This window comes from Varroa destructor, unplaced genomic scaffold (genome assembly GCF_002443255.2).
Source record: "Varroa destructor unplaced genomic scaffold, Vdes_3.0 BEIS01000007.1, whole genome shotgun sequence".
Classification (NCBI taxonomy): domain Eukaryota; kingdom Metazoa; phylum Arthropoda; class Arachnida; order Mesostigmata; family Varroidae; genus Varroa; species Varroa destructor.
The window spans coordinates 11,381,495-11,401,118 of record NW_019211460.1 but is presented as its reverse complement, the minus strand read 5'-3'; the positions used below and the strand labels follow the sequence as shown (position 1 = coordinate 11,401,118).

General features: G+C 38.9%; 1 protein-coding gene and 1 long non-coding RNA gene across 8 annotated transcripts in view; both read left to right on the top strand.

Annotated features, from left to right (window-relative positions):
• Positions 1-19,624, top strand: part of Rsod (superoxide dismutase family protein Rsod) — an 85,566-nt gene that overhangs the window by 50,976 nt on the left and 14,966 nt on the right. Inside the window, exons 1-6 of one of the 2 annotated variants that reach the window (XM_086974053.1) lie at positions 12,190-12,410; positions 13,320-13,402; positions 13,827-13,981; positions 14,517-14,594; positions 16,527-16,680; positions 16,860-16,941. In XM_086974053.1, coding sequence (XP_086830179.1) covers positions 13,851-13,981; positions 14,517-14,594; positions 16,527-16,680; positions 16,860-16,941 — 445 coding nt within the window. In that variant the 5' untranslated portion in view covers positions 12,190-12,410; positions 13,320-13,402; positions 13,827-13,850. Of the gene's footprint in view, positions 1-12,189; positions 12,411-13,319; positions 13,403-13,826; positions 13,982-14,516; positions 14,595-16,526; positions 16,681-16,859; positions 16,942-19,624 lie in introns of those variants that run through there. The other variant, XM_022815005.2, reaches the window with a different exon arrangement.
• Positions 1,994-6,242, top strand: LOC147754311 (uncharacterized). Of its 6 annotated transcripts, none has more exons than XR_015316402.1 (4): positions 2,028-2,173; positions 4,163-4,296; positions 5,077-5,240; positions 5,397-6,240. It is a non-coding gene; the product is annotated as an uncharacterized LOC147754311 (long non-coding RNA). The 6 variants fall into 6 exon arrangements; XR_015316401.1 differs by having other exon boundaries at positions 5,077-5,255; XR_015316403.1 differs by lacking the exon at positions 5,077-5,240 and having other exon boundaries at positions 1,994-2,126; positions 5,397-6,242.

The following is a 19,624-nucleotide window of genomic DNA, read 5'->3' as shown; positions in this document are numbered from 1 at the left end:
TTCAGCAGTTTTAGTCACCCAGAAAGCTTCTTTTTTCTTAAGAAAAGCCAGCACCAGGTGCTTATATGTATATGGATTCTGGCACTTGTGTAATCATGATATATACATTTATTGAATTCTTTGTTCGCACGTTCCCGCTTGTTCAGCGGGCCAGTCACGCTTTATAGTCATGCGTCCCCTGGATGCTGTGTCATCCGTCAGTGACGAATAGAACTGTCTTATGTGTCTATATGAATCAAACGGATGCATCGCTAGTTAACAGCAGACATTTAATGATGGCTAGAGTTGACTGCGCGTTGAAAACTATCTTTGTTTTTACGATGGGAAGACGTCAAAATACGCCTATACAAACTTCACTCTTACGGATGTTTGCCGAATCGTGCTATATTATAAGCTTAGTATTTTGAGGAAGCCTCTTCACGACAATGTTTCGCGGAAGTCTGTTTTAGCTCAAGGCCTAGTAGATCTTTGTTGAGGAGTAACTTTTGTAGTGGTTATTGTTCTAAACAGAGGGGTTCACATTATTTTCTTTCGTGGGGAACCGCGCACGTCATCAGCGCCGTAGGTCCTCTGTTTTTTGTTATTTCAAACGTCAATGCAAAGAAACAGTCTGCTTGGTCTGTGTGTATATATATGTGCGTGCTGTGTCACGTCTCTCCAGCTTTTGTTGATGCTGATGCTGGCGGCGTATTGTTTTTAGATAAATAGACGTATTTTCTGATTTCTGCACTGGATCCGTTCGTAGATAATGACTGTAGGACCGAAGTTAATGAAATGATCAACTCTGTAAGCAACGCTCTGTGTTATAAAAAAAAAGCTCGTCATGATTATATTTACCTTATATATTTTTAGTAACGTATATTGTTATTATTACATAACGCACACCGAAACGAATAAGAATGAAGCCATTAGCACAACAATGCTATAACATAGTACAGGTAGTTGTAATTAGAATAAAGTTTTATACAATAAATGCAAGTTCTAACTGAATAAGCCAGATATAAGAAGAGCAAATATGCCCCAATGTATATATGTTGCGCAAAATTTGCCCTTCTAAGAATGCTACAACAAATGATCCATTACACTCTGAAGCCTGTTGATAAAGATTCGTTACTCAACATCAACAAATGGTATTCTAAGCTCAATTTCAATGAAATTTTACAACTAAAACTCATATATTTGTTAATTATAATACCATTCATAAAAAGTAGTGTAAATTGTCTGTAAAAATTTATTCCTCTAACTGGTAATAACGGCCAAGATAAAGTGCGCGGTTTTTGTCAACATTTTCAGTTAATCTTTCTTTATTTATCTTACGGGAAAGGATATGTTATTGCAAACGAATGTGACGTATATGAAATTGATTTTCATTGGGAGGCTTTTTTATTTTTCCTGAAACCGCAGTAACAGCGTAGATCTTGCCGTAGAGTTACTTACCATTGTCTAATGCGAGTATGCCGATCGAAACAAAAATGAATACAACTCCTATGGGATACATTCTCCTAGAATGAACCTAGGGTCAACATCTACATTAGTGAGAAACGAACTTCCTATTCAAATATCTTGATTAGATTAAAGTTTGGCACTGACTTCAAGTCGGTCGTTTGTAGAGAGAGATCATTTTGGGAGGGTCTGCTCTGGGTCAGCTGTATCTCTATATAATATCGCCATACTGCTACGATATTTAGGTCTGAGTAGAATCTAACGAGTGTAGCCAACTTTAATATGGAGGTAAACATCCGTCCTTGATCTCTCAAAATGCTGGACTAGTTTGAAATGCAAAACTCTCTATATGCGATTGTCGTAATTGACATCAATCTATCACGATTAAATTGTTTTTCATACACATTTACAAGCTGCTTTAATAACCGTGTCTAAAAGTGGTAGAATATATTGCATTGACGTTGTAATTATATTATCATGCTTTTATATGCACATAGAAGACGGCTTCCAATGTCATTGTACTATTTATACCATCAGAGACAACGATTTGTATTGTTCTATACTATTTCTGTCATACAGTTGCGCCGCGATTTTCCGCCGAGTGTTAATATCGACTCGTGTTGGTAATGTGGTCGTTATCCTCTCGAGCCGCCAAATCGTCGGAATTGGGAAAATGATGCCAGGTTCGATTCTGTATGTCAGCGTCTGTTTGGAAATGCTTTATTGTGCGGTGAGCTACTTCTTATAAAAGATTCGATAGCTATTTCGGTTTCTAATGTATCCAGAATACTTTGGCCGCAGATTGACATCTATTGCTCCGGCCGCTCACAGCGTCAGTGTTTTGTCTATAGACTTTACGCTTTCAACGGATTGAGCGGGCAGCGGACGGAAATTTCAGAGATAGGTCAAGAATATGGTCGAAGACATGCTACTTTTACAATAGAGAGTACGGTGCTGTCATCTCGAAGGAAAAATACGAATACTGCGACTTCGCTAAACATCACCTACCGACAAATTTCATGACTACCATTACCTTAACATACCAAACGCTTAATCAAAGCAGCTTTTTATTGGCGGTCGCAAAAAATAATTAACACGGAACTTTGTTGATAAACCTGTCGAAAACATTTTCAAATTAAACAATCGGCCCAAAAGCATACGATGGCCACGTACGAATAGCTCGTATCCGTATAGATGTTTACGAAAATAATAGATTAATAAATGTGTGAATTAGCAATGATCTGCCAGAGAGATAAGTGGCATTATCAGTAGTTGTGATGAGACAGAGGCGTTTTGTTCCGAAATCTGCTTTGTGTGCGATAGTACTGCCGCAGAATCGGGGACCAATTGGAGTTCGAGCCCTTCGTTTGTCTAGATTTTTGTCATTTGTCTAGATACGAATCTTGTTTTGGCGCAGAAACGTCATTAGTGTTCCAAAAAAAAGTAAAAAGTTGTCAATTTTTGTATGATGAGACCGCCGTTGACAAAAATTGGATTGTATCTCGAAGAAAATCGATATTAATTATCGCTTCTTCTCTCACTTCTTTTGAGTTTGCCTTTAGATATAGTTTCGTTTGGAGCCAAGTTCTACATTATTTAATAACAAATGGATTGGATGGTTCGTTTTCTGTATATTTACATCATCGCCTTTCCTTTAACACAGCTCCGACACCTCCCGTTTTTATCAGTCACTGTCGTATGCTTGATCTATTGTTTATTGACGAGCTGAAGATGTTATAACAGCGCTTTTTGAACATCTGCCAAACAATACGTCCGATAAAGAATTCTTCCGGCAAGCCTTTTTGATGAAACGACTTATTTCATGTTATTAATTAAATCACAAAAGATTTCTCGTTGTTTATTTGTATTGACCCACCTCAAAACAAGCCAATGATTACTTTATTCCAGCGTTCGTTTATCGCTTGGATTTCGATCAGTGCCATACATATAAGGTAGACGTTTTAAGAGAGTCAATCCATGGGATTGTCGACGTTAATTTAAATTCTATTATAATCCTAGTCCCTTATTAATCAAAGTTTGTTATTCTAACATTTGTTGATCTAGATGTAACATAATGTAATTTAAATACTAGAAAATAGTACATAAGTGAAAATTATGATAGACGACTAAGGTGGACGACCGATGGACAGAAAGTCTTAGGATTCGTTCTGTAGTGCTTTGCATCAGGCGCAGCGGCTACCACATTCTGTATAGTGGTAGCCAGGCGCCTGATTAGAGAGGATATAAAGGACAGCGTGCCAAATCGAACTTTAATTCGTTATCATAGATTTACAATTTTCGAGGTTTGTTAAAATGAGCCCCTACAAGACTGGTTTTGCCTTACAAATGTGAAGCGGCCTCTGGCACAACAACGCTCACCGTTCGAGTGGCTTAGGTTAACTTGTCCTGGCAATACCTCTGTCTAACGGACCCACGTGTATCTTGTCAGCATTTAGTCGATACCATAAAATGTACAGGCCTTGAAAGGGGTTCCAATAGAAAGGCATGACCAGCGACTTACGTCAATTATGAATTCATTATATGCATCATGCTCCCACAATGTACATCCTCTTCTAGCCTTCTACCAATAAAAGGGTTGTTTTTTTTTGTTTCGAACACGTCAGTCTTCAGTTTTCATCGTTAGATAGGCTATGCAGAATTTTGGTGTATTAGGGATAAGGATAGTTTGGTGGGTAACGTATTTGCCTACTAACCTTAGGGATACGTTGTGGCCTTGGCTGGAACCCGGGCATGGACACATTTCGTTTCGTGCTGGGAGCTGGCCGTCTAATGGGATGTTCAAAGACGATACCGGACATAAAACTCGAAATATGGAAGCTAAGGAAATGCAAGGTAAAGAGATATATGAATACAAACATTATTTTAACTGCTATATTAGAGAAGTTATGGGATTTATTTTAGCAAGAAATAGGAGTAACTACTTTCAAAAGTAGGGGCGCGATAAAACACGACAAGTCACCCATACTTTATAAGTTCATCATAATATCGTATTCTATCTTTGTTGCTGTCTGGAGTCGATTTATCCATTTACTTGGCTTATTGTTTCATCACGACTGTAGCTGCTGCAGTTTCTGTTAGTATTATGCCCGCTTATGTCTCCAGATAATAAATCGAATAACAAATTTCTCATCGTTGTTTCCCTTATCATATATGTGGGGTTTTTTTGAACATATATGCATGTGCCAATGTGTGTGTACATACATTGTATATATGGCACAATAGTAGCAAGATCCGCGGCATCCAGCGTCAGCCCCGAGTTCATCGACAGTTGAGCTGCTGGCTTCTGCCAACAAAAGAGTCAGCTATTTTTTTTTTAATGTTTCAGCTTCTTTCTGTGCTTTCAGCCATGTCTGTCGTTGCTGTGCTTGTTGTAGCTGTTGTTGTTATTACCGTCATTGTTGTCATTGCTTTTTGTTGCCGCCAGCGTCTAGCAGCTAAACGTAATGCTTCCAGTCGTGCTAATTTTTCTATCTAGAAAGTAAAAGCTACGAGTATAACTACAACGACTATTATTGCTAGAACGAAAAATGCACGACTTCATGACTGAATGGTCATGCAATCAATTCTCTGGCAATTTGGTATCTGAACAACATTTGAATGTGATTATTGCAGTTACCGTTGGCCCGACCCACAAATCGATAAACAGTCCAGTTTTCCCTTTATATACATTGTATACCAGCGTCGATTTAATTCGTGCAATATTGTTACGAGCGGAAGAGACATGGTAACGTTAAAAACAACCGTCACTACTTCACGGTATCGGTGGCTAAGCAAAAGTAATTCCCATTTGCGTGAGTTCCGCCCATCTCCTCGCATTGTTACTATAGCTCATTGTTGCTACGGCCGTACATACTCTTGACATGAATTAATATTGCTGACAATACAACGACGCCTAGCTAACGACATTCAAACTAACTGATGCGCTGTTGTAGTTACCAAAAGGCGGATATAACAATAGCACCGGTGAAGTTGACGAGGAAAGGAAGCAGACAGGGGGCGATGCTGCGTTTAGCGTTAACGTAGCGCTAACAGCCACTGTCTGTTAACTGCGACGGAGGGGTTTCTATGGGGACTGACGGACGTAACGTTGGGTGCGGGGAAAGTTTTTTTGTCACTCGTTTTGTTATTAAAGTATCACACGAAGCTACAGCGAGGACGTCTTCGTTGGCATGACTGGATACGTGCACGGCAAACAACGGCTGTTGTTAATATTTCCGGAGGAAGCTATGCCGTGTTAGGCATCGTTCAAGTCTCTGAAATGCACGTCGCAGCGACGCAGATGGCCTCGGAATAATAACCCTACCATCTGCAGTAAAATCCGACGACGATTCTCATTAGCGAAATGCTGAGAGAAGTAGTGAGTTGCGTTCAGTATTAACATCTCCGGCCTGATACGCAAATCAGCCTTTTAGTCACTATGTTTTTTTTAAACAATACCGAATAAGAGTGGGGTTTACCTTCATTGCTTGAAAATGTTGATACGATCGAAAATATCTGCTATACTGACGCTGCCACGACCGCTGCTTCACACTGCATAGAAGCATACGCAAGCAGGGAACAATATAAGTATATTTAGCGAAAACGTAGTCATGGCTGAGCGGTATAAAAGACACTGGCACCCAAAAGTGTTTGACTACCCTGCTGTCTCAAATCGGTTCGCTTAAATTAAAAAGCAAAGGTTGGTCGACACTAAATCGGAAGCTGTTTCTCGAACATTACGTAGAACAATTTCGAAAAATAAAACCGATTATTGTGCGTGTTTAAGGGGGACGACAAGATTAATAAATAATGGTTTTAAAGCAGTTTAAAAGTGTTTCCTGTCAACCAAGACATTTATTCTATTAGCTTAGCTTGATATAATAACGCTATTCGCTATGAGATTTACACAGAAAGACGGCTGATTGACACAGTTTATTTTATGTATTTCAGCTGACATTATTTCACCTTGCTTTTGCTGGCCTTAGGTTTCTTTCAGGCGTAGGCCGCACCACGAACACTGCTAATCTATTGTATATAATCGGAACAATGAGAGTGTCGCTATTAGCATTTATCGTGGCATGACAAAGAGCAGGATCCGGTCGCCCCTCGGTAAAACTGTCCTTTTTCGGGTTAATTTCTGGAAATGATGATGGCTCTCTACTTCTATAAAGCTCTAACTATTCGCTGTCTTTCTGGGTGTGAATATCGGAGCCTATGTGTCATACATTTATGTGTGCAAGATACTAACGCCCTAATTATGCAGTTTTCTTGATATTTCTCATGGTAACGTGGTGATAACAAAACTGTGACGGGACATTGATGACAAAAATATTCTAACCTTGGAAAAACACCTATCGAAAAAATGCTTAAATAATTTGTTACTCCACGGTACACCTGAGGGACGAATTTTATGCGTTTGGATATTATAGTTATGATAGCAGTAATGGTAAATTAATGATGCTGCTGAAAAATAGATTTAATAATTCTCGGACGCCTTACTACTAGGCTATCAGGTATGTACATTCACCCTCAAAACGGCATGAACTTGTTTTCAAATCGCAATCTGGCATTTGAATGCATTCGTTCAAACGGCGGAAGAGTAAGGCCACTGGGCTCTGAGATTCTCATTTGTCCTTATTTTAAGCACTCGAATGAAAATTATTCGAAATTGTAGTACACAGTAGCGGTTGGGCTCGGTAGGGCGCCATGTCAACAGGAAGGATAAGTTTTAAGTAACAGGTTTTCATTTTCTCTATCGCAGATTAGAGGCAGGTGAACAATATAGTTCCGTAACGAAATAATCATATATTTATTATATTATATCATATATTATAAAGATTTCATAAAAAAATGCTTTATTTTATTAGCGTAGTTAGGCAAGAATCAATATATAATTAAAATGTTGCCACTAGTGTAAAAGCTGCGGGACTAATGTCGCTTATCGAAAGGGCCGCTTACATTATATGCTTCAGTAAGTAATTCGAGTCTCATCGATCGCTCTAGGAGGTTCGAATCAAACTGGACTATTCGAATTTCTGTAACCGCCCCATATATATATAGCACATACAAACTTAAATATATTATTAAATCTACTAATAATTACTAGTAATGGCCATGAAATTTCGTTAGCCCGTTTACTGTATGTACAGCCGCGCAAGTGACCTTTGTCAAACGAGTAAATGCTCAGTTGGATGACAACGGTCGTCCTTTGTATTTCGGCCTCACGAAAAATACGTTTCCCCTGCAATTGGTATTGCATCAAAACGTCTATTATAGGCGATCGATTTGATTGTGGGTCATTTATGACAAAAATCAACACATAACTCCATATGCAGAAAGAAAGGCACAGTTACAATTATAAGCGATGCTATAATCGTTGTCAGGTTTGGGCATAGAGCAACTAGTAGGCGATAGAATACAGATAGACCGAAATGATAACTAAAAAAAACACCCTAGAAAAATTCTTTCGGTCAATTCTATGGTAAGTACGTTTACACTTAGCGTAGCAAACGACTGATTGCACAAGCGATAGACGGTTCCCAGCCCGCTTTTAAGTCGGCAAAGTCGTTCAGGGATGACGCCAATTGAACGATTCAGACACTGGTTCACTCTGCCCGTCTTAGGAAATCCAAAATTACCGGTCTAGAAATGGTGGTTTCAACAGAATTATTATTTATATGCAGACAGTGGTATACTGCAAACATTGAAATTACGCGAAAAAAGATAACTGACTTGTAATAGAATGCAGATCTTTTGTTTGTTATCCTTTCTGGGCTATTAGAACGCTGGGAATATCAAACACTATAGCACACAAACATAACACTCACGTAACAATAATTCCTAATCAAGACAAGCCAATGAGAAATAATTACGTTGGCCAGATGTCGTTAGGTAATGGTTACTGGACCTTTTTTGTACTGTGACATGCGAGAAACAACGTAAACTTTCAATTTTTCTGGAGGTCACAATCAGGTTATGCAATAACGTGTTAGACAGTGATTGGCTTTTTTTAGGCGCATTAGGTAAACAAAAAATATGCAGGGGTTGTGCTTCAGGTAGTTAACGTACACTGATGAATGCGGTGAGATAACCTAAAGTTAATCATACGGGTGGATAAGATGCAGATGAAGGAATAGAAGCTAAAACCTCTTCTAAACAGCTCTTTTCGATATTCTGAACTTTCTTTCTCAGGAATATATAACACAACGAATAATTATCGTTTTGCCGTAATTGTATTGACAGAAGCAGCAGCACTTAAACTGTTCAGTAATCATCCAGATGTATCTTTTCTCAGTATACATATATGGCTTTCTGAATAATCTTCGAATGTATTTTTGTTTGAAAATACTTACTCGGAACAATAATCTCAATTGGAACGACCGGCGCCAAAGTCATTGAAGATTTTCGCCATATTCCGATGGAAAAAAACAGGAGTTTGTGCCTGCATTTTGATGTTCATATAGCCGATATTGTGAGTCACGCACTGCAGCGAGGAACCTAATCATTTTGTCCTAAACAACGTATCATCTTTATCAAACTCTGCTGTATTTTTAATCCTAAATATTATGTCAGTTGTTTGACTAAAGAAGAAAAATTGAGCGAAGTAAAAGGTTAACACTCCAGCTAAAACGAATCAGACGTACTATACCACATTTCTATCGGTGAAAACCTTTTTTTTTTTTTTTTTATCTTTATTTCAATATAAACAGAGCTGCACCGTATAGAGATCAAAGAGTCAATATAGACCACTATGGTTATAGCATGGCGAATGATTATAGTGCACTGTCAGATATGCTACCAGCCATTGTCAATCCATGGACCATGTTTTCATACACTTCAAGCCAGCCAATGGAAGTGGCTCTCTCGTCATAAGACTTATGACACGATTTTTAATGAGTCGACGAATTCTCAGAAAAACTCGTGTCCTTCGACTCTATCGCTTCGAAAACATGTCATCTTCGTATTTTCCTGGTGACCACATGAATATTATCGCTTTTTCACGGAATGGAGCACTTTTCCCGAATCACAATTTCTAATCCTTTCGTGACGGAAGCAAAGCAACAGCCAACGATCGCTATTGTTGATCGGTATAAAATAGAAGAATTAGGTCTCCACAGTTGGCGAAGGTCAGTAACGTGTCTGATGATTTACACCTGCGTGCGGCGCGTCTGACGACAGATCCTATGCAGAAGAGAGAAATATCAGCGTGTCACAGTCCGCAGAGGCACCATTATCGGTAACAGCCGCGCTCACTCGTTTGTACCTGTCGTCGTTCGAGACGGAGTACTCGTTTATAGTTTCATCACCCCTCTATACTTTCCCCATTTCGTTTGTTGTTCGGCCATCATTTCATCAAGCACTGAGCCCTTTTGCATTTCGCTTCTCATACCCCCATCTTATTTCCAGATAACCGTCTATTAGATCGAAGTGTTCGCCCGCATAAAATCTATATTTTATGCGGTCATATTTGTCGTCTCTTAAAGCAGTGCTCAAGTAAATGGATACGAAAAGAGCGAAAATCAATAAAGGGCGACTTGTAAATCTGCCTCTATTTTTGTTTCCAGTTGTTTTTTGAAATTATGCGTACATATTGTCTAATGCGCATGCGCAACGGAGAAGGCTTACGAGAGCGGTAGCAGCAAACACAACGAGAAACAATGGTGGCAAAAATAATCATTGTAATATTAATAGTTATTCTCAACCTGCTTTCTATGTTTATGTTTTTTTTGTTTCTCATCCAGATTCAGATAGAAAATATTTCTTAGATCTTTGTAAGGTACCATAGTGCAACCATTTGAGATACAGATGTCAAACAGATTTATTTGGCAGGGATTTAAAGTTTCTGGGGAATCCGAAGCGTTAGTCATGGTAAGCATTTGTAGTCATCCAAACGTAAAATGTTTAACAAAGTCGAAAAAAGCAAAAGATAAGACTAGCGAAACTGCGATAAATAAACGGATGATCGAGAAGCTGTGTAAATATACAAGACGCTGAATACAGACAACTTCTTACGCCTTGAATACTTTAACTTGAGCTATTTGCAGATTAAACCCAATGACTTTGTTTTCTTAGGCTGAGATTCTAGCCTCACAATGTGCTGACTAAACCATCTGAAGCTCAAATATTTGACATGTTCCTCTTAGAATCGCGAGAAAAATAGCGAGGGAGGGGTCCCGCTTGTAAGATAAGGTACGAATAATTTAGTAAACATTTGTCGAATTGAATACTTATTACCTTTCCATGGATACACATTAAATCCTAAATGTTGAGTTTCAAATCCAGTGATATTATGAAGACAGTCTTGTTCGTCTAATCCGCCTGCTCTACCAGCTGGATCCTCTACAATAATATTTCTCAATTCATTTTCATCAGTTGCTATCTTCACGACTTTGTCGACTGTGGTCTTCATCTCTTTTTAATAATCTCGCACTAGTTAAACTTTATACTTATATATATCTAAAGGACGAAAACTAATAAATATCTGCTAGTGACAGTCGCATTGGTCGCCTGCTTTAAGGTGTAAAAACCAAAAATGATAAAAATTTGATAAAGTATCCATATTTCGCTTTTTAGCCGTCAGTATTCACGTAAATTCAAATGGGTTGTTTTTCTAATATCATCTCTCTGCAGTTGTCATTTACGAGTCCTCTTCCAAGAGTCAACGTTGAAAGGAGCAGATCGAGTCACGGTTGTGACATACGTGTACACACATATATGAGCTCGTTATATTCAGATCTTTGCCTCTCGCATTTATATGGCCTTTTATGTCAGGTCAATTCTGTGGGAGATTTTCGTCGAACGAAATGCTTTATGTTGTTCATTTGTTAGCACTGGCGATCTTTTACGAACCCGATCGAATTGCTCCGGATGACAGAATAAAGTCTATTGGACGGGACAACTAGATCTTGCTAATGCTCGTGTTGCAGTCATTGTTGATCTATACAGTCAGCTGCTGCATAGGGTGGAATATGGCGATTAATAGCGATATTCTGTGCAGGTAAAGCCCGCAAAAGACAATAATCTCTTCTGTTAACACATCGCTATCTACAGAAGTACTTTTACCGATGGCGTCGCTGCACGCAGACGCGTGGCGTTGCTGCAGTCGAAAAACGAAAGCAATACCGCATGAAAACGAACAGAACGTGCAAGAAAGAAAGAAAGCGAAAACGTACGAAACGACGGTAAACCGTGAGGCACGGCGACTGTCGTGGCCCACCACCACTATCAGCGCTGCGACCCGCAGCAAATCAGTTAGCTTGAATCATCAAGCCTAGACAGGAGGGACGGAATTATTTTGTTGAAGTCGTCGTTGTTTTCCAAAAAAATACCACTTTTAATGCGGCGAGCCGCTACCGGCGAAATGCAGCGCGATGAGTATCGGAAAAACAGTTTACTGAGTTGGCCAGGGCTGCATGGTACAAAGTCCGCAAGGTGAAAACATGGGCAAATAAACGTACATATACTCACGTACACAGATAGAAAAATAGATGACAACTTAAACACGGAAAGCGATTAATAAGAAGATGAGCATAACAGAAAATCGTACTTTATTCTTGTGTTTCGGGCATAAATCCAACATTTTCAGTACGAAGGCGTAACACAAAAATTGTAGACAGAAAGATTTATTTGGGTTTTACGAGTGCGCTATGGGGTGTATTCGGGTGAGGTGGGTTTGAGGTGGAGACTGTCGCCAGAACAATACTGCCCGTCGGAACCATCACTCCCGCCGTATGCGTCATCATTTCTTTTCTGTGGCAGAAAAAAACGTAGGCCCCATAAGCAAGAGCAACATGAATGAGTTGCGTAAAAGATGAGGATCCATAAATATACATATCTAGTACGAAACAGACAGATGTGCTTGTGTGTGAGCTAATTGTGAAATCTGCCACCTATTCTAACAACGTACAGGATGTGTTGTTCAGGGTGATTCTCCTTCGGATACATCTTTGCAGATGAGTATAAAAACGGCAAGTATTTTACACTACACTTTCTATATCGGGCCGACCGATCGATTGTTATTTCTTCAGCTTTAACTAATGCAATAGCTGGTAATTTTCAGTGTTCTCATTATCTATATACATCACTGAAAGAGGTCAATTAGCTAATTATGACGGCAGCTGGCGGTACTGACACAACTAGTTGGTAGCATTCAGCGCTTACGGAGTACTACAACGTTGTCCACACGGAAAGGAACAATCTGGTTATTGACGGTAGTACAGACAAACAGGCAGACGATGGAACCCCTGTTGTGGTTATGAATCAATGTGTTAATTTGATTATTTTTTTTTTTCTATTTCTATTGCCGTGACAGGACAGCTGCTTTTTCTTCGGATCCGCAAGTCTTTCCTTCTTGCGCAAGTCTTTCCTCCCGTCTAGGTATAAATGATGATAAGGTGTGATTTACGTACTATGTACATACGGTTGAGGGGTCTGTCTGTTTTAATTATAGGAACTCCTCTATACTCCGCAAATGGGCGGAAGTCACTATTGGCGTCATTATCTAGGTGTCGAAATCAGGCTTAATTGATGAACCTGCGAAGGTGTACGGTTAATATGTCAATGTAAGCAAATTTGGAAAGCGAACGACAAATCACGTTGGTTTCAATATGGAGATTTTATGGCGTTTACGTATATATGATAACATGGTGCTTTCCCAAGCGTCAGTATTTGGTCAGCATACACAGGTCGATAATATATGGACATTTACTATTCCAAATATACGCTGGAAGAATATCGAATTTTTTTAGCATGCAAGCAAGTCGTCGTTCAAGGGCTGATTATTATGCGCAAGTAATCGTGTAACAGAGATATCCATACTGAACATTGCAATATATGAGCGTTGTTGTAACTATTTCATATTGTTCATCTTTTTACAGGGCATAAGCTTCACTTGTTGCTGACAACATGCCTCCTCCCGTTGCTTCTAACGGGTCGATCAACGTTGGCGCAACAACAGCATGTATGTAAAGATGGTAGCTTTAAAAATCCTACGAAAAGAAAAAATGTGAACGTAAAACCCACTCTTGTATTGGAGAAAAATAAGCATCAAAGATAAAAACTTAGTCTAAAAACGCACAAAATTAACTGCATGTGCATCTTCCATACTCCTTTTATTAAATTCAGAGGAAATAATTGATTCTAAGCAGGAAATACTCCAGGCCAATCAAGGACGAAAAGGAAGTCTGTACTGAGCGATCCCTGAATCGGAAATAATTAATCATAAGTGGCAAGCGCGTTTCTACTTTGGCCTTTTTTGACCTAACTACAACACGTTTGTGCTGGTTTGACGTTTCCGTGCGTTGTGAAATCACGATATTGACCTGTAAGCGTTAACGTATTGATACAGTCTGATCTGATATATTCCTGAATTTCTGCATTGTCAGGGCCCAGCGCTACAGCTGCTATCAATGTATGTGCCTGTCAATATGGGCGGCGTAAAAGGTCACGTTCGATTCGAACAAAAGGATCCGCGGAATACACGAAACATAACAGTTACCGTACATCTTATGACCGCCGGCGAAGAGGCGAGACACGCGAGGTGAGGCCTGATGATAAATGCCAAGTAGAATACTCTTCATAACATGCTGCTATAGCTAGCTTCTCAATAGTTCACTGTTTTGGCAATGTAATCCATGTAGGTCAAGATGTGTAAAATATGCCATTATGTCTATGTGTTTTTATGTACTAGACGAAGTCCTCAATGGATAAGTCAGGTATCGATGTTTATAGTTAAAAACAGAGCTAAATCAGCGGCTATTATTGATATCTCAATCGGCATTTGCCACGACCAATGTCTTGTGACCGAGGTCTAGCTAATGGATAGCTCTACAAGCCTGCTCGAAATTTGCAGCTATCTGTATCATCACAATCTTCATAATGTATACTATTTTATAACGACTAAGCATATTAAGAATTGGGTGAAGCCCCATTATACATGTGACGATTTAGCAAAGCCGCTGACAAATTTCGTGTATTTTATGCATACATTACAGTATTGTTAATGTTATTTCACTGAGGTAAATAAAGGAGTATGATTAATTGTAATTTTATATAATTCATTTCAATCGTTTCAGATATTCGTGGTTTTTGCATGAGTTTCCTGTGTTTCTCGACCAGAAGCAGCCTTGCGCCACCAGCGAACTTGGACGGACGTACGTTTTTTGTCAAAGACAATAACAAATGCTATCATAGCGATTTAAAATACATAGTTACCCAGGTCAGTCGGAATAGCTGCGAGTATTTGAATAGGCGCTTACATTGAGTCCTGCCACTTGCGACTTGTGGACTGTAGGACCTAATCCTCTAAAATATAAACTACATATAGTAGAATAAAAAGTCACAAATATATATAAGAAAAATATATAGTAAAAAGGGATAATGTAAAGAGGAACGTAAATAGAACTTTTAATATAATCATATGGTAGCTTCACAGATACCGGGATACCAGGCCAGCGGCCCATTTTTTTTTAAAAGAAAGCACGCTGGAAGAAAATAACATGGCCGGTTTTATCTAAATTGTAGATCCGAGACAATTCTCTTCAACAGAAGCTTTTTTTTTGTCTTAGTGAGCAAGGTAGGTTGAGTGGCTCGTCTAATTATCATTTAAAGTTTTAATGGTTATCACATTTATTCATTGAAGCAACTGCTACTTATCAGCTTTATTCATCTGCTTGCAATTTGAATAAAATAATTTTTTATTATTAATATCAGGTAATAATTTTTCCTGTTGCTAAGATTTGAATGAGCTTGTTAGCTACATACTACGCTGCCTCTAATGGTATGGGTATGTAGTTCGGGTTAGAAGCAAACCAACGTAACGTCGATCGCCGTTGTTTGTTAAATAATTGATAGCACTTTACCATTGAGTTACCATTGTTAGTGAACGGTCTATACCAGAAGACGTGCTTAATATGTATAACAACACATATTGATACAAAAGCGCTGCGTCGATCCAGACAACGCGCAAATGTTATCAGTACCGAAATCCGTGATCGATTGTCGCGGGTGATGAATGAGGGGTCGTGCGGCTACTGTAGCTATATAATCCGATCACAACAGTTACCGATGCTGCTGATTAGTACCTGTCACAAGCGCGCAATTTCTGCCAAGTCAATCTTGTGCCTTCAGGAATATATCGTCTGTGTGTCCGAAGGCTTTTAGGACCCTTTGGGCTGCCCGTTACGGACAATTCGAAGAAGGAGACAATAAACAAGCGATATGCGCGGAGACGACAACGTCGCGTAACGTTACTATCCAGACGAGCACAGTATATTATCTCTGTACAACAGTGAGATGCACAAACTGCCTAATAGTATAGCAATCGAGAGATTATTGCGGTCGAATTTAAAGGAATGAAAACGAGAGTGAAAAAATAGAAAGGCGATTAACGCGGTCGCATTTCGGTTTCGGCGTGGGGTGCAAGTATTGCGATTAATCCACCAGATTTCTTCCAACCGCTTTTTCCAGGGGAAAAGCAGTTAAATTCAGGGGTAATACTGTATTGAGCAATGATTGACATTTCTCTATACAGAACCATGTGCACACCAAGTGACGCGAAATATTAAAGCAAATATTCGCGTAAGCTTCTGCGTTGTGGCCTGTACATGTGCAGGCCAGAGGGTGTTCCGTCTACGTAATATTTCTTGACAACTTCTAAATGGTTACGACCAGCTATTCGTTCAGAGTTCCCAATATATTAATATGTATATCGTATGCACACACGCGGTGTTGACCAGGTGCTCCAACTTTATTAACAAAAATATATCAAAAAAAGGTAGGGCACAGAATGCGAGCACAGTCATTGCAATATATTCTGTCAGCATAACTTTTTGACATGAGATTCAGTTCTAGAAAAGATGTAATTAAGCACTTTTAGGATACCATCGCAATAGCTAATTCAGCATCCCGTCGGTGTTGTGTCACACTAAATTCGTACAGCTCATCTGTTTGGAAGCTACACACTTTTCAAGTTACTTACATTTTTTTTTGTAAAAAGCGACTGCACTACGGCGTCGTGTCAGAGATAACTGAACTATTATTACCATTATAGTTATTAATTGTCTGTATGATTTGATTGCCTCTAGGCGGCATGACCTCGGTCGGCGTCATGGCATCTTGGACGTAGGACCTCCAAACAACATGTCTGAGGTGGTCTTTTACGATCAGGACATCGAGCTAGAAGGACCAAATTCAATTTGGGGAAGGGCTCTACTGCTTCGAGCTACAGATTCGTCCCAGGTAACTGCAAGAAGAATCAGAAACTCAATCTCATTATGAGCGCACGACTACATCTTGCCAGCAATACAGAGTTATTGGATAAATTAACTCTCAATGACCTTTAGACATAGCTTTGATCGTCCAGCTAATCAGTTTTAAAATGAGCTCATTTCGATTGAACCTATCTATTTTCTTATCAGAGGGACCTGCGGGCTTGCGGCAATGTACAAGATGATTCGGGCATTCGAACTGCGGAGGCTGTCTTCCACACGCCCGTAGCTGGTAAGCAATCGATTACGTTACTACGAAATGGGTCGGAATATACGTGTAATGAGGTGTCTATCTACCACCGGAATAAACTTGCGCTAGCGGCGACATGCCGTACGATGTAAGCGAAATGTGGGCCTATGAACTATCAGTTGCTTATTAAAATTGTCATTAATGTTACACTTTAACTCTGAAAATGGTTGAGCCCAACCATCTTAAAGGAGCCGACATTGGCCCCATTCGAGGTTAAAATAAATTCGAAATTGACGGGATTACAAGAGACTACTAGAATTTTTAAACGTAAAGTTACAGTCGTCTTCTTAGATTTCATTATGACCTAACCTCTAGCTCAAAAACACGGAGCGTCTATATGATTTTTGTTTATGGCTGCTATTATACTTTTCGCCACTCTATTGACAACTATAATATATTAGAATTGCTTTGAACGTGTCACGGACAAGTGTTTACCTTGGCAGGGCAAAAAACGCCAAAGAAAAAACATCTGTTAACGTTTGAAAAACTTTTAGTCGAACTTCTCAAGTTCCAATTCTATGAGGCACATACAAATTGACGCTGCCTTATGTTTGGAATTTGTCAATAAAGTTATTATTATTATTAGAAGGAAAGAGCCTTCTTTTACAGTAAACGATAGATTCCAGTGATTGGTAATTTAACTTTTTTGAGAACTGTCCGTTGTGATACTAACTTTGGTGTATTTTTACCTATTCTTCAATTGGATGCCGTTTACCCTACTGCTTTCTCTTTTAGCTGAGAATCACATGTAGCAGATTCAACGGCAGTACGATTTTTGTATGATCACTGTCTATCCAAACCAATTGGTCTAGCTATGTCCCTTCGGTCCGGTCGACTTTCAACCTATTACTAGAACGCGTGGTGCGTAAATTTTTTTTAAATATCCTATGCAAGTTTATCTAGATAGACTGGACTTTGAGCATAGATTTTATTTCATTACAAATTAACGTGCAAAAATCCCCCTCACTAAGCTAACTGACACGAACACCTGTAAGAGATTTATACTAAGACTGTAATGTCGAGATAATTTGGCCGTTAGCAAAAAATATTACTTGTCAAATAGAGCCTTATATTTCAAGGGAAAAAGACCACTTTTAATTAAACATTTAGCGGCGTCATTTTTTCCGGGATAATTTTCTATTGATAAATCCGTATAGTTCTTATTTATAGCGGCAATTTTTCTCGATCGCCGCTTTCATTTCAGCAAACATGTACCGTAAAATAGGAACGTAGTACTGCGTTATAGGTAACCTTCAGTTCCTCTCTAGCTCACTGCGAATCATGCTAATTTAAAGTCGACTTTTGTATAGTTACCTCACGCGTAAAACGTTCGTGATTGATGCAAGTCAATGTACACTGTTCAAAGAGTTGCTATCTAGATAACCTACAAATATTATTAATTTATTTATAAGAAAGCAATGATTATCAATCACATCGGTTCAAATAAGTAAATATCTCAAACAAAAAGTAAATGACAACCAACTATCGCTTTACATGCTCACTTCTACTAAGCTCGTCCCGACCGCCCTAAGCTGAGGTTGGTAGATAGAAAGCAAAATCATCAATATCAATCTCGTGGTCGATCATTTTCAAAGAGGTTAGATAACAGAGACTGTCACAGCGACCGCGTCAGAAGGAGCCGATAGGCGGCGGCAGTACAGCCATTATTGTAACTATGAGCAGATAGAACGGCGTAATCGTTACCAGGCAAGAGATGGCCAAAGGGCAATAAGGAGTCATTGTAATAATTGATTTGCTTGCGTTATTTAAAGTATATAGATAAACAAATACATTATCATGTGTGCAAAAGGTCATGTGATTATATAGCGAATAAGGGAACTTGCTAAATAGACAAACATGTAAAATGAAAACGGGATAGATTGAAATATTATAGAAAATATTGGCGGAATTTAATTATGCACGTTTCCAGCAAGCGGGTTCGTATATACTGTCTCCGACGTTGACCTAAGCAAAATTTTGAACGCTATAATTTTTTACAAATACTATCTAATGATCGTAGGCATTTTCCCTTTAATTTTAACACCTCACTAAGTAACAGTAATCTCGAATTCTAGTAGTCCATAGAATATAGTACATAGAATAGAAACATAAAGACATATAATAACATCCTGCCTACATAAATACCATAGAGCGTTAGATGATAATACTAGAACATTTGTTGAGACCTGGCTCTGAGTTGGTCGATTTTTTCGACTCTGGGAAAAATGGTTCAAGTGCGATCTTGAATCGAAGTTACGGAACTTCTCAAAAGTCAAACATGCTATCCCCATTGATTGTTTTGCCATTACACTGAAGGGTATTGCTTCATCATTTGGTTCTTAGGAGTTTTGACGCGATTATTTCGGCTGGGTCATTTTTTTCTTTATCAAATATCATTATGGTCGATAGTGCCAGCAGAAATATGTAAGAATTTGACGATGTATAATAAGTAAAATAAAATTAGCTGTTGGTTTTCTGCGAAGCAGTGTCATTGCGGTTGTAGGAGCGATTTGATTTTTATCACTTTTTAGCGATCCGTATTTGATACCTGTCTAATATGGCAAAAATGAGTCATTAGTAAATATCATCGTAGCGGTCAACTATCATTGGAATAAGAGCCTTATTATCTCGCCTGATGTAACAGCCTCTGCAAGTGTTTCCGTTT